The sequence below is a fragment of the Emys orbicularis genome, chromosome 3 (assembly GCF_028017835.1).
Source record: "Emys orbicularis isolate rEmyOrb1 chromosome 3, rEmyOrb1.hap1, whole genome shotgun sequence".
Lineage (NCBI taxonomy): Eukaryota > Metazoa > Chordata > Testudines > Emydidae > Emys > Emys orbicularis.
This window is the reverse complement of record NC_088685.1, coordinates 191,792,473-191,817,130: the sequence shown is the minus strand read 5'-3', so window position 1 is coordinate 191,817,130 and position 24,658 is coordinate 191,792,473. Positions and strand designations below refer to the sequence as shown.

General features: G+C 45.9%; 1 protein-coding gene across 3 annotated transcripts in view; it reads right to left on the bottom strand.

Annotated features, from left to right (window-relative positions):
- The window catches only part of CCDC85A (coiled-coil domain containing 85A), a 176,168-nt gene extending 167,861 nt beyond the window's left edge, over window positions 1-8,307 (bottom strand). For all 3 annotated transcript variants that reach the window (XM_065401841.1, XM_065401842.1, XM_065401844.1), the window contains exons 1-2: window positions 8,092-8,307; window positions 3,762-4,686 (exon numbers count right to left, since the gene is read on the bottom strand). In XM_065401841.1, coding sequence (XP_065257913.1) covers window positions 3,762-4,686; window positions 8,092-8,307 — 1,141 coding nt within the window. The remainder of the gene's footprint in view (window positions 1-3,761; window positions 4,687-8,091) is intronic.
- Window positions 8,308-24,658: the final 16,351 nt, after the last annotated feature.

Sequence of the window (24,658 nt, the reverse complement as noted above, 5' to 3'; positions counted from 1 at the left end):
CACTAACTTCAGTGGGAGCCCTAAGCATGCATCTGAGAGAAAACTAGGCCTTAAGTATTACAACACATACCATTCCACACACTGCAGCATATTTACTTAATATGATACAATTCAGCTACCCCTATAATAGCCTACTAAAACAGCCTTAACTCCACAGTGTTTGTCGGTTTCAATCAAACTCTTAAGCTATTTTTATACCTTTTGTATTTATTATAACACATATAGTAGGGCAAAATTCTGCCATCATAACTGTGCTGCTAACTATACTGCTCTATCAGAGGTGATGCAAGTATTAATGACAGCAGAATTTTGGACAGCAAGAAAAGTACCTATAGGAGCTTTCATTTTACTAGAAATGTGTTGATTGTTTACAAAAGTGCTTTCCAAATACCAAGAGCAATTAGTCCATTTCAAGTCTGCATAATACGATTTTTTCAAAATAATGTTCAGCAAAAAAAGGAGCACCTCTAATTCTAAGCATTTTCTATTTTTTCACAATTTATAAATTGGAAATGGATTTATATCCACAAAAAAACAACTCATTTTGTGTTCAGGCTGGTAACTGTCACATAAGAGTGACATGACCATAATCTGCTATGTTGCTTCAGGCCCATGTTATTTGAAACTGCCAAATTAGAAATCTTAGACAAAGTTTGTAGTATAAATGTGAAAGATTAACAACATCCAAAGCAAGCAACGCAACTGTAATAAGGAACAAACATTTGTGTGTATGTTAGGATTTTTCTCTTTTGTGTTTTTACAGAAATAATGATGTTCATGTCCCCACTGCAGAAAAATTCCACAAAATGTTAATGTTAGAGTAATATGCATACCAAATTTTACTCTCTCTCTCTCTCTCTCACACACACACACAATTTTTAGCCCTACATAGGGCTCAATCTTGCAAAGCACTAACTAACCTCACCTCCCGCTGAAGTCAGTAAGAACTGAGAGACCATTGCACCTCACAGGATGGTTTGGCATCAGGCAGAATTACAGCCCGATCCAAAGCCTACTGCAGTCAATGGGTATCTTTCCATTGATTTTAAACCTTTCTATTCATCATACCCTAACATGAACATTTTATTCCTATTGGTCAAACAAATGATAGTCACAAATAATATCGCAATGAGATTGCCAGTACCTCATAAAATGAACACTATACATTGATATTTGATCAAACACATGCTGTCTTGTACTGAGATGGAAATTTATCTAGATTTTTATCTAACCCACACAGGATCCCAAGTACCTATAACAAGTTTGATTTTTTTTAATGCAGTGATTATAGCATTATTTTTATTCTATTCCACTATGTTTTGGGGCAAGTTTTCACAAGGGCCCTCTACATTCATGCTTGTAAATTGCATCATCTTTGCACATGTAAAACCTGAGTTTGCACTCAAATACTGGGTAATCTAATTCACAATTCTCTAATCTGCACTCAAATGTGCAGGCTTTTTGCACATGTACCAGTATGCATAGAATTATGCAAACACAGATTTACAGGCCACTTATGAAAATGTAGTTCTTTATTACCAATGTCTATCTTGCAATTTTTTTAGAGTAATTGACAAAACAGTTACAGTATAGTTCGGAAGCAGAAAAGTTACCTAAATTTTAACTTATAGAGGGTTTAATCCTGCACTACTGAAGTCATTAGGAGCTTTGACATTGATTTCAATGGCCCCAGGGTCAGACTCTAACTTCAAACGTGAACCTCACAATTACCTTACTTAACTCACGCTTAAGTCATATTATACAAAAACAAAGGAAAAGTACAGTGAAGGCCCTTGAGCACCCAAAGGCCTCCACTAACGTGATTAGATAATGGGCAGGATTCAAGGAGCATTTGGACGTAAAGTCTGATCCAGCTCAATAGTGAACAGAGAGACTCCCAAATTACTGGCTCCTCCCTTCAGCTCATTATGACTTCAGTCCAAATTGTGGAAAGCTGGAATACTTTACTCAAGAGATGCCAATCACTTCAGGTTTAAACCTGCAACTTCTCTAGTTTCATTAGAAATAACATGGCCAAATTTTCAAGGGATCTGATTATTTGTATTTAGAATATTAGTTAGCATGGCCATTTGCACACAGAAAACCTGCATCTATGTCTGCAAGCATGCAAATATATATTTGGGTGTGCTAAGAAATGATTTAAGGTATCAAAGTGGATAGATTCATGAATAACGTGGTTGCAAATAAGGAGGTCCTTTGAAAATGTATCACTACATTAAAATATTATGAGGTTCAATGTTTTTCATTCATTTTAAATGAAATAAACTGAATGAAAAAGGAAATATACTTTAATAAAGCATAAGAAGTTTTTTAAATGTCTATATCTTTAAATCTAAATTCTCATTTTTCAAATATTTACTTTAATTAATTGTTTTAAAAATTAATTGGAAATCTCCATATTTTAACCATCCTTCAGGGTTTGGTGGTGTTGTGAATCCACACTTCACTAGGAATAAGCCAGTCCACAGGCCTGAGGAGTAGGTCATCTCATAAACGAAACCCTCTTGTAAGGCATGCATTATTTATAAATGGATTGACTTGAGGGAGCACTGTCACAAGCTGATGAGGATTGCAACCCAGGCATGTAATTCATTATGGCCTTGATCCTATAAGCAGATCCACACAGGAAGACCTTTATGCCAGTGCAGAGTTCCATTTTAGTCAATGGGCTCCATGCAGGTGCAGGGCTCTGGCCTTTCAGAGCTGGGGCCTATAAACCCTATCCTCAGCCCCTTACTCAGGCAAAATTTCCATTGTCGGCAGAGTTGTAGGATGCCCTACTCCAAATCAGAGTAAGAAGAGGTGAGGAATGAGTTTTATAACTGCATAACTAAGACTCAGGCCCTCCCTTATGAAAACATCATATAGAATGTAAAAGGAATTAAATCAAGCAGATTCTATGGAAATTACTGGAAAGATCTATAGAATTTATAGGTGGGTTTTTCATCCATTCTATAAATATTCTACAACAGAGATAGACTATTTTATTGAGTTCTATAGGTTGATTTTAAAAGGTATTGTAGTCTATTAATTTCTATAGGATGCTTCCATAGTGTTTTTTTCCTGCCAAAATACCAAGGGCTCAATTCAGAAAGATACTTAAGCATGTGCTTCCGGAATTGGAACACTAAAGAGCAGGAAAAAAATACTTAAAATTCTCTCTAATCCTGTTCATTTTATTTTCAATTCATTAATAGATATATACCAACTATAGGGTTTGGGACACTGTAGGGGCCTATGGCCAAGTAACGGCCTTCAGGAAGCTATCTGATTCATCTTTTAACTAGAAGACGGGTGGCGCAGGAAACTGGCACTGAGATGGGGAAGCTTTCAACTTTAAATAGGTGGCTCACATCCAGTCAGCATCAGACCTAACCAGAAGTTGTTATTATCTAATAGCTGACTTCAATGTAATTCCACATAGGTATAAGGGTCTGTCTATATAACTATCATTGTAGGATCAGGGCCTAGAATTGTTAATCTGTCACAGACATGACATTTACACACTTAAGTGACATGGTTGCATTATCCCTTACTTATCTATTAAGTCTAATGGCCGATGGATGTCTGAATGGCTACATTATGCCTGCCTCACTTCATAATGAAATAATAATAATAATATCTAGCTCTTATTGGCTTTATCATTACATGTAATTGTTCTTTTCAAAAGTGGCTGGTATAATCTTACATCGACTTCAGTAGTCTTTGTAAATGTGGTTTCAGTAAATATATTGACCCACCATTCATTCCATTGTATACACTCCTGTGATGAGGTAACATATCATCTGCTACTTGTCTTCTTAGGGTACCTTCTCTGCTGCCTCCACTGAGATGTTTGAGATGCTCTGGACTCCCCCCATAATGTTGTTTGAGATGCTCAGGGCTTGTCCCCCTCACTTTCTGGAGATGTTCTGTGCTTCCACTCAATGTGTGTTTTTGAAGATGCTCGGGGCTGCCACTGCTGTGCTTTTGATGCTCTGGGCTACTACTAGGCCTATGTTTTTGAAAATGTTCAGGGCTACTACTTAAAATGTGCTTTGGAAGAGTTTCTGGACTACTACTGGTGTGCTTTTGCTGTTCAGGACTACCTTTGCCAACATTTTTATGATGTTCTGGACTTGGTCCTTTTAGATGCTTCTGGTGGTCGGGACTTCCAGAACTCTTAGGTTTTTGGAGATGTTCTGGGCTAACACTCCTATGTTTTTGATGCTCTGGGCTTCCCTCACCCCTACTTTTTTGGAGATGTTCAGGACTAGTATTTGGATGGTGTTTATGATGGTCTGGACTGTCCGTACTTCCAGTGCTAGAGGTGCTGCTCCCATCACCAACATCTCGTATGTAAGTACTTGTTGCATTTAGCTGGCAGAGGCTGATTTGGCTGTCAATGGAACTCCTGCTCCCTGCTCCACCACTTTTCTCTTCATCCAGCAAAACACATAGTTCTTTCAGTTCCATGTTTTCTTTAGCCACTTCTTCTTGTCTCACTTCCAAGTCTTTCAGTTTCTGTAAATATAAGGCAACCTCTTTGTGCATAACCCCAGCACTGTACCTGCCCAATCTCTGCCACTCTCGTGATACCTTCTTGCCTTTCTGCCTATCATCATCCAGAAAACAGCAAAGGTCTCTCAGTTCTTGGTTATCTTCTTGCAACTTCTGATTGATATCCTTTAAAAGAAAGAAAATAATTAGAGAGACATGTCTAAAAATTAACATTCATTCTAATGTTAACATTACATAAGCCGATTAGCAGAGCTGTTATAGACATGTCATCTAACTTCCCCATCCTGCTCCAATCAGCATACGTCAATCAATTTTGCAAGTACGATTGGCCTAATATGACTGCATGATGTTTCTGTAAAACAAAGACATTAGGCAGCACAAAACTAAACATCTCACTGAATGAATCTCAAAGGTTCAGACGTTAATTTCAGATGTGGTGTGAAAAGTTCAATTTTTTAACCAAAACTCATCTATAACCTTTTAATATCAAACAGGATAGAAAAAATATATTTATCATAGCTTCTCTCAGAAGATTTCCACTATCATGAAATGTCCTCTTTTGTATTATTGCTGAATAACAGGAAGTGTAGAGGCACTAATGATTATATATATGATTATACTTTGATTTTATTATATCTAATCTATATCTAGATATCTAGATAGATCGATAGATGATTGAAGGAAGGTTTATATATATAAAACCATACTTTTCAGAGCGCAAAAGAGTTTGGGGTTTCATTTGGTTTGATTCCAATTTTGGACAAAAGAATCTGATCAGGTTTGATTTAGTCCAGACTGGTTCAGCCATTCTGAAATGAAATCATTTCCTATAAATAACTCTTAATAGTCTCAGTTCAAAGAAGACTAAGAAATACATACCCCATGCCCTTCTCTAACTACTAAACATTCATGCTCTAAAATAAAAAGATTCAAAAACATAAGAACATAACGGCCATATTGCTATAGCAGGACATGATGCAAAAGCATTTGTTATGGTTGTTCCTAGTTTTAATAATCTGGCCTGTGATTATATTCATCATTTGCAACTCAGGGTATTCTTTTCCACCTTTTAATGCTTTTGTAACATTCTGTGTATTTGTGACACATATTTATTTTGTAAATGCTCACACTTTAAATACATTTCCTATACTTCCCTTTTCTTCCTTTCTTCTGTATTATTTGAAATACAGAGATGAATTACACATATGATGTTTTAGCATTAGGGAAAATCCTTTTTCTTTTTGTTTCCTAGTAGCAAAGAAGGATGTTTATTCAACAATGTTTATACAAGCTCAGATTTTCAAAGGAAGATGTAGAAGCTAGGTGCCCAAATCCCATTGAAATTCAGTGGAGAGTAGGCACCTAACTCCCTTAAACACCTTAGAAAATCACAACCATGTAGCCTTCTGAAACTAAGCTCAAGCTTTTAAAGAGAGAATAAGGCTTCTGTAATGAATAACATCTACAATGGATACTTAAAACATTACAAAGCAGGCCTATGAATTATTAGAAGAAAATTCATTTTCAAGTCCCAGTTCAAAAATATGAAGAAAAAAGGGGAAATAAAAGTATCGCTTAGGAAGTCAGAGTTAAGATAGTAACTTATCACTCATTCCCTATCACATTCCAATGTGGTTTCTTAATTAAACTTACCTGGTATATAAGCCCATACACTCTAACCACACCCCTGCAATACCAAGGGAGAGAGCAGCAGAGAGAGTAACAGCGTAAACTCTGCATTTCCTTGCATTGCTTTTGTAATTTAGAACCTTAGCTTTATTTTAACTAAGATAATTGTATCATCAGATGGGACCCCAGCACCTCCTGAAGTGCAAACAGATGTCATTTACCGCCAAAGTGGAAACAGGTCTAGTCATGCTTTGCAGAGCAGGACATATGAGGAGGGGAATGAAGTCTTCTCTCTCTCACTGATTTTCTGTTTTATTCTACACCATTATCAATCACCCATTTCTAGCGCATTAGAAGAGGTTTTTCTTAACCAAAGTACATAATATGGGCTAACTGTATGCATCTGCTCTACTTTGTCAGACAAGAACTTCCCCAGATAATATTTCATAAGTCCATACCTCTCCCTATGTGTCTCTTCTCATGACCCCCTCATAACCCCTCAGTTTCAATTCAGTTAATGAACTCCCTAAGAATTTCATCCCTCAGAGCAACAGGATGGAAAGTGTTTGTGAGCTATATAAACTATATAAATCCCAACTGGAGTAAATTTTTGTTCCATATAACAGCTTTGGCATGTTACATCATAGCTGTAGCTATGACACAGCCGCAGTTCTCAAAGGCAGGGTGAGCATCCATGAGTGATTATGCCTCTCACCCAGAAAACATTAAAACATTTAGGAATAAATAATTACAGGCCTGATCTGCCTCCCATTGAAGTCAATGGAAATATTCCATTTAGAATGGTTGGATCAGGTCTTAAAACAGAAACAGCACGTCAAAAAGTGGAAACTCTCTGAAGATATGCCCAACTCATAGATTTTGTTAAAACATCTTGCTTCAGAAGAGTTTCAACTGCAATTGGCTTTTAAAAAAAATTAAAGGAGGGAATCAGAAAAATATTAGTGTTTAATCAGAGGACATGCTCTCACTAAAGAAATCAAAGCATGGTATTGGTGAACCCAAAATCAGAGAGGTTTCCAACAATCTGTCCCAGGATTGGAAAGCATAAATACTATGTGCTGCACACTGAAAATCATCAAGGCTTCCCAGAAGCCTGGTGAGAAGCTTTTTTGATAAAGTAAGAAACAATCTTAAGACAGCAATAGAATTAACACGACAGTCAGACAATCTTAAAAACAATCTTTTAATCTATCCAGCATCGTATATTTTATCCTTTCACTTGAAATGAGAACATTTAAATCTTCTGAAATCTATACGTTTTGAGGGCAAGAATTCAAAGAATCAAAGGTACCCATCACCACAAAAAAAGTTTTTGATGTACATTGCACCATATACTCGTTCTACACCCTGCACACAGTTTGCCATTTCTGTTTCCTGCACACTCTAGGGAGGAGATAAAAGTTGAGTGATTTTTTTAAAGAAGCAACTCCTATTCATTGTGGGCTGAATCCAGGCATCCTTATTCAGGTTTTACTCTGTCCAAACACCTATCAACCCTCCGTGAGAATTTACCTATATAATGACTGAGTAAAAACATTTGGGTAGGTAGGGGAATTGTCCCTGGATGATGCACATGCAGATAGGAAATCCCCCCTCTGTTTGAAAGGGCAGATCCCTGAACCCACGGAAGGCCCTCTGCCAGTCCAGGGATGTGGGGGAGAGAGACACATTCATCATTCCCCATCCCCCTAACCTCATGGGGAATCTGTGCTTCTCTTCTCCAAACCTTCCCGCAAAATACCACCAGGAGACTCTTGCCAAATTTTATTTGCTCCAAGCACAGAACAGCCCAACAGACCACAGGGGCAGCGGGCTCAGCCCCGCAGCCAAACCCTTCCAGCAGCGCACCTGAAGCGGGCTAGGCGCAGGGGCCCTGCCCAGTGCCAGGCGGCAGCGGCCCCCTCTGCCCCCGCCCCTCACCTTGAGGCCGCGGATCTCGCCGAGGTGGAGCTGCAGGCGGCGGTTCACCTCCCGGATGAGGTTGCTGTGGTCCAGCATCGCGCTCATCTTCTCCGCCTCGGCCCTGCGCAGGCTGCGGATCAGCTCCTCCTTGCTCCACTTCAGCAGCTCCTCGTCGGACACCTTGGACAGGTCCTCGGCTGGGGCCGCCCCGCCGCTGTCCGCCGCCTTAGACATGGTGGCAGCCCAAGTCCAACCTCCCTGCCCGCGGCCGCCCCGGCAGCAGACGAGGGGACCCCAAAGCCAGCCCGGGCTCTGCCCGCTCCCCAGCAAGTCAGCCCCTGGCTCTGCTGCCGCTGGGTTCAGGCAGTGGGAGGAGGGGCTCCTCAGCCCGGACAGCAGCGCCTCACAGAGAGGGAGGAGCCCCGAAACCCAGTCCAGGGGCTGCTCTCTCCCAGCAAGTTGGCCACGATGTGCTGCTGCTGCTGCGCTGATACAAGGCGGGGATCTTCCGGACCCGGACCGCAGATCCTGACAGAGCGGGGGAGGTGGGCTGAAGTCTGGGGGACCCCCACAGCCAGCCTGGGGATCACACCCTCCTCAGCAAGTCAGCTGCAGCTGGCTCTCCTCCTCGCCGCTCCTGAGGCTGTGCTCATCCCCCGAAGTCATCCTTCCTAATTAGGGCTCTGACGGTACCGAGTTCTCCTCCGGCACGCAATGGAGCCATGCACAGGAACAGGGGTGCAAAGTCCCAAGCTGAAGCATCATAGTGGATGGGACGGGGAGGGCGGGAGGCTGGGGAGCAGGATCCCGCGGGGAAGAGGGGGAAACGCCTCTTAAAAGCAGACGCAGCTTCTGGTGCCTGGTTTCTCGCCCCCTCTGCCCGCGCAGCAGTAAGGGTGAGGGGTGCAGGCAGAGGGCAGTGCCGCTGCCGCCGCCCCGCTCCTTGGCATGCCTCCTCGGCGCGTACCCGCTGGGCGGCACTGAGGCTGCATCGGACTCGGGGCTGGGAGGGGGAGGCGGCGGAGCTTTGGAGCGCCAGCAGCAGCAGCCGGAGACTCACGGGCCGCTCCTCCCGCTGAGGCTCTCCCGGCACAAGTGAGCTGACCCGGAGCGGCGCGCGGCTTTTCACAGAGGCGCGTGCCATGTGCGAGCCCACTGGGAGGGAGTCGCCAGTCGCAGTCCAGCGTGGCTCTCAGGCGCCACCTGCCGCATGCCACTGACTCCGCTGCCTGTGCAACTGGCTTCACACAGCGGGCTCCTCGGCCAGCTCTGCTCTCCCCTCAGCCCTCTTGAATGCCCTGCCCCTGCCTGTACAATGGCAAGGTAGGGGGACGGACGGAGGGGTAGTATTCCTCATTTGGGAGCTGCTACCAGCCTGGGCACTAGCTATAGTCGGGAGAGATAGGGGAGCAAGTAGTAGAATCGGTGACTGACCAACTTCACTTAACCTCAGAGAATCATAGAATATCAGGGTTGGAAGGGACCTCAGGAGGTCATCTAGTCCAACCCCCTGCTCAAAGCAGGACTAATCCCCAGACAGATTTTTACCCCAGTTCCCTAAAGGGCCCCCCTCAAGGATTGAACTCACAACCCTGGGTTTAGCAGGACAATGCTCAAACCACTGAGCTATCCCTCCCCACTCGGTGCCTCATCTCCTCATCCCAACCCTGGGCAAAAGATATCCGCCCCACAAAGAGGTGGGAAGGAGTCATTGGTGTTCAAGGAATGATCCATAGATTCTAAGCCGGTAAAGGACCATTGTGATCATCTGGTCTAGAACTTCTGATCTAGAACATCCAGAACAGGGGTGTGCAAACTACGGCCCGCAGGCCGTATCCGGCCCATGAGACGTTTTAAGCTGGTCTGCAAGCTCCCACTGGGGATTGGGGTCAGGGCCCGCATCATGCCGTTCGGCCCTGCTCTGGCGCTCCGGCGGGGGCACTGGTCTGGGACCGCAACACGCAGCTCGGCCCTGCTCTGGCTGGGATGCAGGGTTGGGGCCATACTACGCAGCTTGGCCCCACTCCAGAGCACCACGCGGCTCGGCCCCGCTCCGGCGCTCCAGCCAGGGCGCAGGGTCGGGGGCCGCTCCACGCAGCTCCCGAAAGCCACGTCATGGCCCAGCTCTGGCTCCTACGTGGTCCAATGGCCACCTCCGGCGCTCCAATGGGAGCTGCAGGGGCTGTGCCTGCAGATGGGACAGTGCGCAGAGTTGCCTGGCCATGCCTCCGCGTAGGAGCTGGAGAAGGGACATACCACTGCTTCTGGGAGCCGCTTGAGGTAAGTGCTGCTCGGAGCCTGCACCCATGAGCCTCTCCCCATGCCCCAACCCTCTGCCCCAGCCCTGATCCCCCTCCTGCTCTCCAAACCCCTCGATCCCAGCCCGGCAGGGCCAGCTCCAGGCACCAGCTTCTCAAGCAGGTGCTTGGGGCGGCCGCTCCGGAGAGGGGCGGCAGGTCCAGGTATTCGGCGGCAATTCGGCGGACGGTCCCTCACGCCGCCTGGGAGTGAAGGACCTCCCGCCGAATTGCCGCCGCAGATCGCGATCGCGGCTTTTTTTAGATCGCGATCGCGGCTTTTTTTAGATCGCGATCGCGGCTTTTTTGGGGGGGGGGTGTTTGGCTGCTTGGGGCGGCCAAAACCCTGGAGCCGGCCCTGCAGCCCGGAGCACCCTTCTGCACCCCAAACCTCTCATCCCCAGTCCCACCCCAGAGCCCGCACCCCCAGCCAAAACCTGCACCCTTCATGCACCCCAACTCCAATTTTCTAAGCTTTCTATGGGCCAAAAAGTTTGCCCACCACTGATCTAGAACTTCCCCAGAATAATTCCTAGAGCAGTGGTTCTCAACCAGGGGTACATGTACTCAGCTAGATATTTGCCTAGTCTTACACCAGATTACAGAAAAAAATGACTAGCAAAGTCAGTACAAACTAAAATTTCATACAGACAATGGCTTGTTTATACTGCTCTATAAACTATACACTGAAATGTAAGTACAATATTTATATTCCAATTGATTTATTTTATAATTATAGGGTAAAAATGAGAAAGTAAGCACTTTTTTCAATAATAGTGTGCTGAGACACTTTTGTATTTTTATATCTGATTTTGTAAACAAGTAGTTTTTAAGTGAGGTGAAACTTGAGGTACATAAGACAAATCAGACTCCTGAAAGAGGTACCGAAGTCTGGAAAGATTGAGAGCCACTGTCCTAGAGCACATTTTGTAGAAAAACATCCAGTCTTGATTTTAAAATCATCAGGGATGTAGACTCCAGCAGGACCTTTGGTAAATTGTTCCAATGGTTAATTACTCTCTCCATTAAAAATTTTACAGCTGATTTCCATAAACAAGACTGTGTAAGTGCTAAAGATTAATTACTATTGTTTGTTGCTGCTGCTGCTTCTATTCTTGTTACCCTACTTAGACCCCTGGCCAAGCAGAACTGTTCTCTACAGTGCATTACAAACTATACCAAGATACTCAGATTTTGCAACCTTGAAGCCTAATGAACAATTTGATGGGAGGGTGAGATTTGAAACCAATGTTCAAAACACATTTATATAAACTATTTTAAATTGAAATATAACTGCACAAAACCATCCTACCTGTTAGTACTCCTGTTTTCTCTAATGGAGCAAATGAAATTGTTTGTTTGAGATTGCCAGCAACAAAAAGCTGCATTTCATACACTTTGTCCTGACCCTTCATTTACAGAGAGAATTTACCTTTATGGGCCAAATTCAGATCTGGAGTAATTGGCTACAACACCATTTTGTGGGAAGTTATGTACACCTGCAATATATTGCTAGCTGGGATTTCAGATTCCAAGTGCCCAACACTGTGAGAGTGATTGTAGAGTTGTGAGGGCCAAACATTTTCCAGTTTGCCTAAAAAAGTAAATACCCTGTACTAGGACTAATCTTTTTTGTGGATGACTTGAAAGTGTAGCCTTATAGTCCATCAATGTTCCTCACCGAGTAAGGTAATCTGATGTATCTCAATTTTACCATTGGCAGAAGTGGATGAACTGAACCTGTTTGGTGGATAATCTACTGGATTCGCTGTACTACGTCATCAAGTCCCTCCAGAACAATCCTGCGTAGGCAGGGAGAGAAATGCTAAGAGGCCTTTAGCTCCTCTAATTCTGTGATTCAATACTGCTTAGGACTATAAAAGGGGGGTTCTGCCCACTGCTCTTGAAGGCACACTGAAAGTACTTGAGACCCTCTCTCTTCTCTTTGCAAATAATGGTGGATCATGTGGTTACAGTCTCAAACTGTCACAAGCAAGACTGGCTCTGGCATAAGACATTTACTGCTGGATAGCATACACCCCTCAGAGTCCTGCAATCATTGTCACTGTGAAGTCGCTAAGCATTTTGCTGCCCCAGGCAACTGCCTAGTCTGTCTATAAAAGGGAGCCAGTCACTGCCACAAGAGCACACTAGCCTAGAATTATTTTCTGCTCTTGGTAATATATTAAAGTTGTCACAAGAACAGCTTTATCTGAAGCCCTTTCTCTTTTCTGTTTCTAATCTTCTGAATCTGAATCCTTCCCATGCCATCAGATGTCACTCAGGGCACAAACAAGATTCCACCCTCCCTGTCTATCCTAGGCCACTGTTCATGTGTCCTCTGTGTTGTTAAGTCCCATAAGTTTTCCATCTCTAAATAGTGTTTGTAACAAGGATTCTTTCGGCCAGCTCCTTTTACATGTTCCTCCAGCTGCCCAGTGGCATGCTTACCCCATGGCAGGCACTCTGGCTTCATCTTTACCACATCCCAGATATTTCCATCTTCTTTTCTGGATATTTTTGGAGATAAGGAGTTGTTGAACTCTGAAGAATCTTGGCTTTTATTATAAATTAATTCTATTTAATACTTGCTTTTTTTCCTGAGGTATTTCCTTTCAAAGCATTTAAATGTCTGGGCAGACCTTTGGTGGATTTCCAGCTTTCACATGCAAATGTCAAGATGGAAATAACATTTGAGTTGAAGATTCAGTTTGGTCTTTAAGTTGTAGATTTTCAGTGACCACATTTTGTGTAAGCTGGTGAACACAGCTGCAACCTTGCTAATTCATGACTTTATTTCCTTCTGGACATCCTCATTTGCTTGCACCTTACTGCCCAATGTGAATTGATTTACTTTTTGTATTCCTTGCCATCTTAACGTAATGCTTGAGTTGGGAGTTGCTGGGGTTCTCAGTTAGATTTGTTTTTTCATAACAGATTATTAACCCCATCTTTTCTGTGATGCGGGACCATCTTGATTGATCTGTCACTTAGAAGAGTTATGGTGTCAGCAAAATCTAGATCTGCTAGTGTGCTGCTGCTGAGCTATGCGATTTCTAATCTTAATGGAAAAAAATTCAGTGAAGAGATCCTGATTCTGCCTGCCTCTGACACAGGGGCACAGTCGTTGCGGGACAGCATAGGAGGCAGACAGAACTACAGTGCCACAGAGAGTATTGGGAGGGGTGGGGCTGTGGTTCCCCCTGACCCATGGTTGACAGCATGAGGGAATTTATCTCCTCAGGCAGACTGACTCCCAGTGCTCCCAGGGACGCAGCACAGCTACATATTGCCCCCAACACAAGGCACAATCAAGCTCCAAATGTTTAGTGAGGTGCAGTCAGGGTGGGCATATATCCTGTAACTCTGAGCAGCATTTTGAACTCTCTCAGATTGGTCACACTGAAAGGAGTTTAAAAAGTGTAAAGTTAGGCTGTTCAGGAAATAACTTTTTACAGAGGGGAACATTTAGATGAAAGCAATGTTTGTTTTAATCAAAATTTGCCTTCAAATTTTTTTTGTTTTTAGTTTTTTGTGGTTTTTTTTTAAAGAAAATCCCACACTAAACATATTTTAATTTTTGTTGTTTTCATGAATATCCAAAAAATGTTTAATGAAAATGGAATTTTTTTCAAGGAAATTTCCATTTAGTTGAAAAACCATTTTCCATTGAAAAAGTCTTTTGAAAAAAAATCTGCCCAGTTCTAGTGGAAATATAGCAAAAGGTCATCAAGAGTGTTATTTTTTCATCCTCAAATAAACTTTATTTTTTCCATTTTGATGTAATTAAAAAAAAGAACAATGTCTGAGAAAGGCAACAATAAATAATTATTTTACTTATTCTCAAAAATTAGCAGTGTATTAGCTGAAGGGTTAATTTGGGTTAGAGTTTTATAATTCCTATCATATTTTTCAATAAAACAAAAAGAGGTGTCTGAAAAATGTCTGTTTTGTGTCTAGTCCAAAAATGGACTAGTCCACACATGGAATGATCTCCTACCTGGACCTGACATTTATGACACTCACCAGGACTAGCATTTCATACACCTTGTGTTGAGACCTACGAAGAACACGGGTCTGAAGTGTACTGCTTAGGAGAATCATTATAGTCTTCCATACAGCTCTCCATATCTTTGTCATTAGGATGGATCACACTGGTGTATAATACTAACTGGAGCATAAGGAAAATTATGATCGCTGTAAAACATGTTTTTTAGAGAAAGCTTAATAATGACAAATTTAAAACAGTTTAACGCAGACCTATCTCTACTAATAGAAACAAGAAATTATCAAGCAAGAACTAATCTTAAACATTTTAATAAGAAAAGAATGTTATCCCCCAGGCATGTGTAACAAGATGAGAATGAGAGTGGGAAAAGCTATATAATTTTTTTCTCATGGCAATATTAAAACTACACTTTCAAGATCCTTCTCAGATATTTCACATTATAACAGGGTAACTCACCCGTTAAGGGCTCGTGCCAGCCAACCCTGACTACAGAATGAGCCATACCTGGGAGAGATCAGGATGATTTCCCTATAAACAGTAGCAGAAGGCTACAATGAAGGGCTGGAGTTCAGGAAATTGTGAAGAGGCTGTAGAACAGTGGTCTCCAACCTTTTTACACCCAAGATCACTTTTTGAATCCCAGGATCTACCCTTCCCCGAGGCCCTACCCCTTCCCCAAAACCCCGCCTCGCTCACTCCATCCCCTCCGCACTCCGTCGCTCGCTCTTCCCCACCCCCACTCACTGGAGTAGGAGGTTGGGGTTTGGGAGGGAGTGAGGGCTCTGGGTTGGAGCCGAGGGGTTTGCAGTCTGGGAGGGGGCTATGGGCTGAGCCTGGGGAAGGGGGTTGGGTTGCAGGAGAGGTGAAGGGTGCAAGTTCTGGGAGGGAGTTTGGGTGTGCGAGGGGGGTCCAGGCTGGGGCAGAGTGCTGGGGTGCAGGAGAGGGTATAGGGTGCTGGCTCTGGGAGAGGGCTCAGGGCTAGGGGTGCAGGAGGGGATTTGGGGTGTTGGCTCCAGGTGGGGGCTCAAGGCTGGGGGTTTGGGTGCGGCCTCCCGCTGGGCAGCACTTACCTCCGGCAGCTCCCGGTCGGTGGCGCAGCGTGGCTGCTGCTAAGGCAGGCTCCCTGCCTACCCTGGCCCCATACCGCTCCCAGAAGGGGCCAACATGCCCCTGCAGCCCCTGGGGTGGGCAGGGGGTACATGGCTCCGCACACTGCCCCTCTCTGCAAGAACCACCCCCACAGCTCCCATTGGCCACAGCATCCCGTCCACGGGATGGTGCTTGCAGGCAGGAGCAGCGCATGGCGGGAGACCCCTGCCCCCCTACCCCCGGGGCTGCGCTGGCCGCTTCTGGGAGTGGCACCGCCAGACATCATGATCAACTGGGAGATCCTCTAGGATTGACTGGTTGGTGACCACTGCTGTAGAGAGTGTGAAAGGCTCCCGTAGGGAAGACCCTGAGACCAAAGGAGCTGTGACAGAGAGAAACTGCAGTGAGCAGAAGGCTCCTGCTAGAGACACTGAGGGCTTGTCTACACTTACCGGGGGATCGACGCACAGCGATAAATGCATCAGCGGTTGATTTAGCGGGTCTAGTGAAGACCCGCAAAATCAACCACAGATCGCTCTCCGGTCAACTCCTGTACTCCACCTGAACGAGAAGCACGAGGGAGAGCATCTCCCGTCGACATAGATTTACTTACTGTGGGGTCCACACTAAGCTAAGTTTGTCAACTTTAGCTACGTTATTCACATACCTGAAGTTGCGTAACTTAGATTGCTCTCCCCCCATAGTGTAGGCAAGGCCTGAGAGAAAGGTTTGGGCCTGGTAGCTAGAACCAGAGGATGGAAGAAGGCTCAGCTCTGGTCAAGTGAAGCATGAGAGACTTTGAACTGAGACTTAGGTCTGGGAGAAAGGGCTCAGGACTCCCTATCCATTAGGGGCAGGCAACCCAGGTCGCCTGGGGTGCTGGGCTTGTGGGGAGCTGGGCTCGGGATGCTGTTTCTGTTGTTAGTGACAAAAGGGAAAATAGAATGTCTGAAGTAAAATATTTCAGGTATTCCGTATGTGGATTCATTTTTCACTAACTTCCTACAATGTTCTGGACCTTTATGGAATCTCTGGAACCTTCCAGATTTTCTGAGAACTACATTTTCCTTGAAATTCCTAGAATGTTGTCAGCCATGCCCTCATAGGTATGTCGGGCAGGGCATTGCCAGCTAGTCAGTCAGTGAGATATAAGAATGAAGTGAGAGCCCAGCTGCAATATTGTAAATCTTTTTTAGTGTGATTGTGACAGTGTACTTGTGTTTTAAGACTTGTCCACCCAATGTTGGTGCTCAGTTCAATTTCTTGATGTTATTACATTCCAGTTATTATTAAAATTAAAAAGTTTCTATAAGTTAGAGGAAACTGTTTTTTTTTATTTGCTTACATATGGCATAAATAAATACAGATTTACAGATCCTAGTATGCAAATATATCATCTTATATGACAGGGTTAAATCATGCAATGCAAATAGTGCATCAAAGTCATGAAATGGGCTACATATACAATAAAAATAAGGTATTCAAAAGTTTAACAAATATGGGGGGCACCAAAGATGTTCCTCACCTGGGCTGCCATTTGGTCTAGGGCCGGCCCTGGAGAGAGTGACTGAACTGGGGTTGGGGCCTGAAGGGGCACTATGTAAGGACCCAATATATGGGACCCCAAGAGGGGGATGTTTTAACTATCTGTGGACTGTGAGTTATTAAGGGGCCCTGAAAGCACTGCAGAGTGACCTCTCACCATGAGGGAGTTCCCGGAAAAGGGGAGAAATTGGTAGCAGCACTGGAGTGACCTCTTGCCATGAGGGGTTGCTCAGAATCCAGCTGGCCCTGTTGTGCCAATGTTTAATACTTTCCTTGGAGTAAGGGGTTTTGTTTTATTCACACACACACACACACACACACACACACACACACACACACACACACACACCTTGATTTTTGTGATAAGAATTACTTCTGAAATATACCGATTTTCATATTAAACATTTGGGTCTCAATCCTGCAAGCCCTTACTCAGGTGAATAATCCTCACTCACAATTGAATAGTCCATGAGACTATAGGGTAAGTAAGGGGATTACAAGATTGGGGCCCTGGAGCTTCTATTTATTTTAGATACTTTTATGGTGCCCATCACCATAGTCTCTGAGCATCTCACACTGTGCAACACCCCTGTGAGGAAGGGCAGTGCTATTCTCTCCATTTTTACAGATGGAGAACTGAGGCTAAGTGACTTGCCCAACGTCACACAATCTGTGGTGGAACACCCAAACCCTCAGACTGGTGCCTTAACCACTGGACCATCCTGTCTCCATATAAGCTCATGGGTCATAATCTTGCAACCCTTTCCTTACTTGAATAATCCTTTACTAGCTGGGGCTGTGTATGTGCCATGCAGCTAGTATACTGTAACTGCTGGTTACTAAACTATTAATAACTGTTTCACTCTTACCTTCTGCTCAACTTCCTGTTTGTTGGATTCACCTGCTGCCATTCATTACTTAAATGGCAAGCTGTTTGGGGTAGCTATTGTTCTTCCACTAGCTGTGTGTACAGCGCCTAGCACAATGAGGTCCTCGTTGTTGATTGGTGTCTTTAGGCACTACAGTAATAAATAATTATTAATCACTTTCAGGCCTTCTCCAATTAGGCATTAAAGCTGTTCAATAAAAGGCTGCCAAAAATAAAATGCAAACAGAGTAGTTTTGTAGATGCCTTTGTACTCAAATGTCTTTTTGCTTAAGCTTTCCATAAATACTAATTTGCTGTGACCAGAGACCAGACCTAGGAAATTTCAGCCCAAAATGCAACAGCTTGACAAAGTTGTAAGAAACTGGAAAGACATTTAAAATGGAAACATTCAAGTAACTTTTACTGTAGCTTTGCTTATACACTAGCTATAATATGGATACAAATAATAGAATTATGATTTAAGGGGAGAAAACACGTTTTATTTATTTTAAAATTATATATTCAATCCATCAGATCCAGCCTTAGATATGGGGACTGAAGGCAGCATACATCTCAAATTTCCATTGATGCTCCTGGATGGTATAAGGTTCTTGGTATGATCTATCATGTCAGGTCTGTGTGAAAATTCAAGAGAGAATTGCAAAGTTTGTGTGTGTTGGGCAGTGGTAGAGGACATATGGCACAGGAGGAAAAGAAAAGTATATTATTTATGCCATCGATTTTTTTTCTCTCTCCTATCCTAAGGAAAAACAACTGTTGTGTAACAAGTTATACATAAGGATCAGCAGTGGCCCCTGTACAGTACAGCATTCTCTTTTTTTTAAACAATCGACCTTACTACAAATCAGGGTTGGTGAATAAGATTACTTCTCTCCTTCATCCCCACCACTCTGAGCTGCTAGTACATCCTCCTAGTTTTCTCAACAACAGAAGACTGAAGGGAGATGTGTGGGGGTTTTTTTCTGGTTTGTTTGTTTGTTTTGTCATGGGGATTTAATAGGTACAAATGGAACCATGTAGTTAAAGTTCCCTTTGGTGTGAAAACTGCTTGTGGTGTTAGTTTTCTAACAGTTAAGTAGAGAAGAGAAGGATAACAGGCTGATCTGGGCAGTGCTGAGTTTTTCACTTTGTAAACACCTGGCTAGAGTTGCGGCACAGACAAAAGCCTAGGATATGGATACCTTGAAATTTTGGACTTTCTTAATATGAACCCACACTAGATGGGGATTTTCCAGAATGGCTCTTATCTTTCGAGTGTGTAAAGGCAAATCCCCCAATTTGAGCAAGCCCAAATGTGGGGCGGTCACAATTGTGACAAAGTTCCTCCTCTATCTTGGTGGGTCCTGCGCTTATTGGCGGATTTTCTTGCCTCCGAGATTCACCATGTGGGTTGGGGAACAGCCCAGAGAAGCACCCTATACCCTCTCCTGCACCCCAGCACTCTGCCCCAGCCTGGACCCCCCTCGCACACCCAAACTCCCTCCCAGAACTTGCACCCTTCACCTCTCCTGCAACCCAACCCCCTTCCCCAGGCTCAGCCCATAGCCCCCTCCCAGACTGCAAACCCCTCGGCTCCAACCCAGAGCCCTCACTCCCTCCCAAACCCCAACCTCCTACTCCAGTGAGTGGGGGTGGGGAAGAGCGAGCGACGGAGTGCGGAGGGGATGGAGTGAGCGAGGCGGGGTTTTGGGGAAGGGGTAGGGCCTCGGGGAAGGGTAGATCCTGGGATTCAAAAAGTGATCTTGGGTGTAAAAAGGTTGGAGACGACTGTTCTACAGCCTCTTCACAATTTCCTGAACTCCAGCCCTTCATTGTAGCCTTCTGCTACTGTTTATAGGGAAATCATCCTGATCTCTCCCAGGTATGGCCCTGGGTTTTCCCTTCCACGGGGACCCCATCTATTTCAGTCACCTCCTTCCTAATGTTGTCATACCTTGGGTCTTCTGCCTGGTCCTGTCCAAAATTTCCTCTCCCAGGGCTAATCTGCCCAAGGTCTATGGGCCCAGTCTCTGTTGCCTCTACTGGTTCAGAAGCATTAGGGTGGGGGTCAGACTTAGGTGCTTCTCCCTCCTGCGTGGCCTCCTTTTCAGCTGCGCGGGTCCGCCTACCTACAAGAGCGACCCTCTGGCTTTGGGTCAGTATTCGGGTTCCCAAGGCCTTAGCTGCCCTTCTTTCCCTTTTTGTCTTTCTACCCTGTCTGGGAGTGGAGAACAAATCTGGGGATATTTCAGAGAAGATTGGGGGTTGACAGTCTGCTGTGGATGCCTCATCAATTTTAGGGTCCCCATCTTTCTCCAATCCCCCTACTGGGAGTAAGTTTCCAAACCCTGGGAAGTCCCTCCCTATGAGCACCGGGTATGGGAGTTTAGGGACTACCCCTGCTGCTACCTCAGTAGTGTTCCCTTGGATCTTGATTTTTACTGGGATGGTGGGGTAGTAACTAACTGTCCCATGGACACATGTTATCCCGGTACGTTTAGCCTGCAGCAGCTGACTACGCTTCACGAGCTTCCCTGAGATAAGCGTGATAGCACTCCCCGAATCAACCAGTGCCGTGGTCCCTACCCCATTTAGTTTCACTGGTCTGGTATAGTGAGACCCCCACAAGGTGGATTAGGGAGCATGGATCTGCCCAGTTCCCCAGGTTACACTGCATAGGCTCCTCAGCATTGGGACACTGTGCAGCTATGTGTCCCCACTCCCCGCAAGCATAACATCTGTATGGAGCCCTAGGCGTTCCCCGGTCTCTTGGTTTGGGCAGTCTAACATCACGATCCTCTTCTCCCTCAGTGCTCCGACTCTTTGTGGCCTCTGATGGGCCTTCAGCCTCTCTCTTTTTCCACCTGGGCCCTCCTGGTGGCCCAGTCACCCGAACTTTAGGGCTTGGTGCTGCTAGTTTAACCAGGGGTGCCTCTTCCTTAACTGGTCGGGTCAGCTCCCTCGCTGTCCTTCGCCTCTCTACCAGGGCGACAACCTCGTCATAAGTGGAGGGTTCATTCTGGCTTACCCAGGCACGAAGGTCTGGTGGTAGTCCCCTCATGTATCGGTCGATGAACAGAACCGCTAGTATCTCTGCCGGACTCCGGGACTCTGTTTGCAACCACTTTCGTGCGAGATGGATGAGGTCATACAATTGGGACCGCGGGGTTTTGTCTTCCTGGTACCTCCAACCGTGATACTGCTGGGCCCGCACTGCTGTCGTTACCCCAGATCTGGTCAGGATCTCTGCTTTCAGCTGGGGGTAGTCTGCCGCAGCCTCTTCAGGCAGATCATGGTAGGCCTTCTGGGCCTCCCCACACAGGAATGGGGCAAGGATGCCAAACCACTGATCTCGAGGCCAGGCCTCCCGTAGGGCTGTCCTCTCAAAGGCCAGAAGGTATGCCTCTACATCATCCTCCCGTGTCATTTTCTGCAGCCAATGGCTGGCCCGTATGAGCCGCGTCCCATCATGGCCATGATTCAGCTCTGTAAGGGACTTTACCTGGTTTACCAGTTCCCGCAATATAGCTCGGTCTGGAGCAGCCTGGTCCATCAGCAGGCGATTAGTCTCTTGCTGCAGCCGCACTGCCTCCTGTTGGGCGGCTGCCTGGACACGGGTAGCCTCCTGCTGGGCCGCCATAGCATGTATCAGTGCCCGCACTACGTCATCCATTGTGGTGGGGGGGAAAAACCCTCCCCTTTTTTTTGTTTTTTTCTGGGTTTTTTTTGTTTTTTTTAAATCACCCTCCTTCTTCCACCGCGCTGTGCACCCCAAGATCCCACTCCTGACACCAGTGTGACAAAGTTCCTCCTCTATCTTGGTGGGTCCTGCGCTTATTGGCAGATTTTCTTGCCTCAGAGATTCACCATGTGGGTTGGGGAACAGCCCAGAGACGTTCCTCTCTGGAAGAACCCACAGTCCAGGTCAATTGGGAGGTTTGGGGGGAACGCGGGCCCGCCCTCTACTCGGGGTTCCAGCCCAGGGCCCTGTGGACTGCAGCTGTCTATAGTGCCTCCTGTAACAGCTGCATGACAGCTATAACTCCCTGGGCTACTTCCCCATGGCCTCCTCCAAACACCTTCCTTAGTCTCACCACAGGACCTTCCTCCTGGTGTCTGATAACGCTTGTGCTCCTCAGTCCTCCAGCAGCACACCCTCTCACTCTCAGCTCCTTGTGCCTCTTGCTCCCAGCTCCTCACACTCACACCACAAACTGAAGTGAGCTCCTTTTTAAAGCCCAGGTGCCCTGATTAGCCTGCCTTAATTGATTCTAGCAGTTTCTTCTTAATTGGCTCCAGGTGTCCTAATTAGCCTGCCTGCCTTAACTGGTTCTAGCAGGTTCCTGATTACTCTAGTGCAGCCCCTTCTCTGGTCACTCAGGGAACAGAAAACTACTCATCCAGTGACCAGTATATTTGCCCTCTACCAGACTCCTGTACCCCACTGGTCTGGGTCTGTCACATATCCCTCCCCCCTGCTCAATGCCAAGGGGTTGGGCAGCTTGGGACGCCAGACAGTGCACACATGACAAGCCATCAGCGTTGCCATGACGGCTCCCTGCTCTGTGTTGCACATGGAACTGGAAAGGTTGGAGGGATAAGAACCATCTGGTCACCCTTGTGTTCTTCTCCTTGTTCCGCTGCATCCATTGAAGAGGGGCATGGTCGGTCACGAGGACAAATCTGCGCCCGAGCAGGTAGTAGCGCAATGTTTCCATGGCCCATTTTACAGCGAGGCATTCTCTCTCCACCACTGCATATTTTTGTTCCCTTGGAAGGAGTTTCCAACTGAGGTATAGAATTGGGTGTTCCTCCTCCCCGACCATCTGTGATAGAACGGCCCCCAACCCTACTTCCGATGCATCCATCTGCAGGATAAACTCCTTGGTGAAATCAGGGGCTATCAGTACGGGATTGCAGAGGGCAGTCCGTAGGTCTGTGAATGCTTCCTCTGCTGCGTCAGACCATCTCACCAGATCAGGTTCACGGGCTTTCACTAGGTCTGACAGGGGGCTTGCCCTTGTGGCAAAGTGGGGGATAAATCGTCGGTAATACCTCACCACACCTAGGAACGCCCGGACTTGTTTCTTGCGACTTGGTCGGGGCCAATTTTGGATGGCCTCTAACTTGTTCACTTGGGGTTTTACCAGACCTTTTCCCACAACGTAGCCAAGATATTGGCCTCTGTAAACCCTACAGCGCACTTGGCAGGGTTTGCTGTAAGGCCAGCTTGCCTGAAGGTGTCGAGGACTGCCTCCACCTTCTCCAGGTGGGTTTCCCAGTCTGGGGTATGAATGACCACATCGTCCAAGTAGGCAGCAGCATAACTGTTATGCGGGCGTAATAGCTTGTCCATGAGGCGCTGGAAGGTAGCTGGGGCCCCATGTAGTCCAAAAAGGAGGGCAGTATATTGAAAAAGACCCTCTGGTGTAGAGAACGCAGTCTTTTCCTTTGCGTCTTCCGCAAGGGGAATCTGCCAGTACCCCTTTGTCAAGTCTAGGGTAGTGAAGTACCGGGCATTACCCAGACGGTCCACTAGCTCATCTATGCAAGGTATGGGGTATGCGTCCAACTAGGATACTTCGTTTAGTCGCCGGAAGTCGTTGCAAAATCTTGTGGTGCCACCAGGTTTGGGCACCAGCATGATTGGGCTGGACCACTGACTGTGGGATTCTTCGATGATCCCCAACTCCAGCATTTTTTTTACTTCTGCTTTTATTTCCTCCCTTTTTGCCGCTGGCACCCGATAGGGCCTCATTGTTACTCTGGCCCCAGGGTTCGTGACGATGTGGTGATATGTCTTGGTTGTTCGACCCGGTTTTGTCGAGAACACATCTTGGTTCCGGAAGATCATCTCAGACACCTCATTCTTCTGGTCTGGTGTTAAATCGGGAGACACTCTCACCTGTTTGGAAGGCTTGTTTTCCTGGGTTAGGTCTTTTTGGACCGTTGTGCATGCCTCTTGTGCATGCCAGGGTTTCAGAAGGTTAACGTGATAAATCTGTTCTTATTTTCTGCGTCCTGGCTGCCGCACCTTGTAGGTTACTTCCCCCACGGGTTCAACCACCTCATAGGGCCCCTGCCATTGGGCCAGAAGCTTGCTTTCTGCCGTGGGTACCAACACCATAACCCGATCCCCTGGTTGGAACTGTCGCACTTTTGCCTGGCGATTGTAATGGGTTCGCTGGGCCTCCTGTGCCTTCTCCAAATGTTCCCGTACAATAGGGTAACCCGGGCTATCCGGTCTCGCATCTGCATTACATGCTCTATTATATTTCTCCCCTCATTGGGTTCCTCTTCCCAGATCTCTTTGGCAATATCTAGTATGCCACGGGGGTGACGCCCGTATAATAACTCGAAGGGGGAAAACCCAGTTGAGGCCTGTGGTACCTCCCGGATAGCGAACATAAGGTAGGGTAGTAGGGTGTCCCAATCCTTCCCGTCCCGACTTGCCACCTTCCTTATCATAGCCTTGAGGGTTCGGTTAAACCTTTCTACCAACCCATCAGTCTGCGGATGGTAGACCGAAGTTCTCAGGGTATGTATATGGAGCAGCGTACACTGATCCTTCATTAGCTTCGACATAAATGGGGTTCCTTGGTCGGTTAATATCTCCTTCGGTAGCCCCATTTGGGCAAAGATCCCCACCAGCTCTTTGGCTATAGTTTTAGAGGCCGTGTTCCACAGGGGGACGGCTTCTGGGTAGCGAGTAGCATAGTCCAAAACAACAAGTATATATTGGTGGCCCCGAGCCGTCTTCTCCAGGGGTCCCACTAG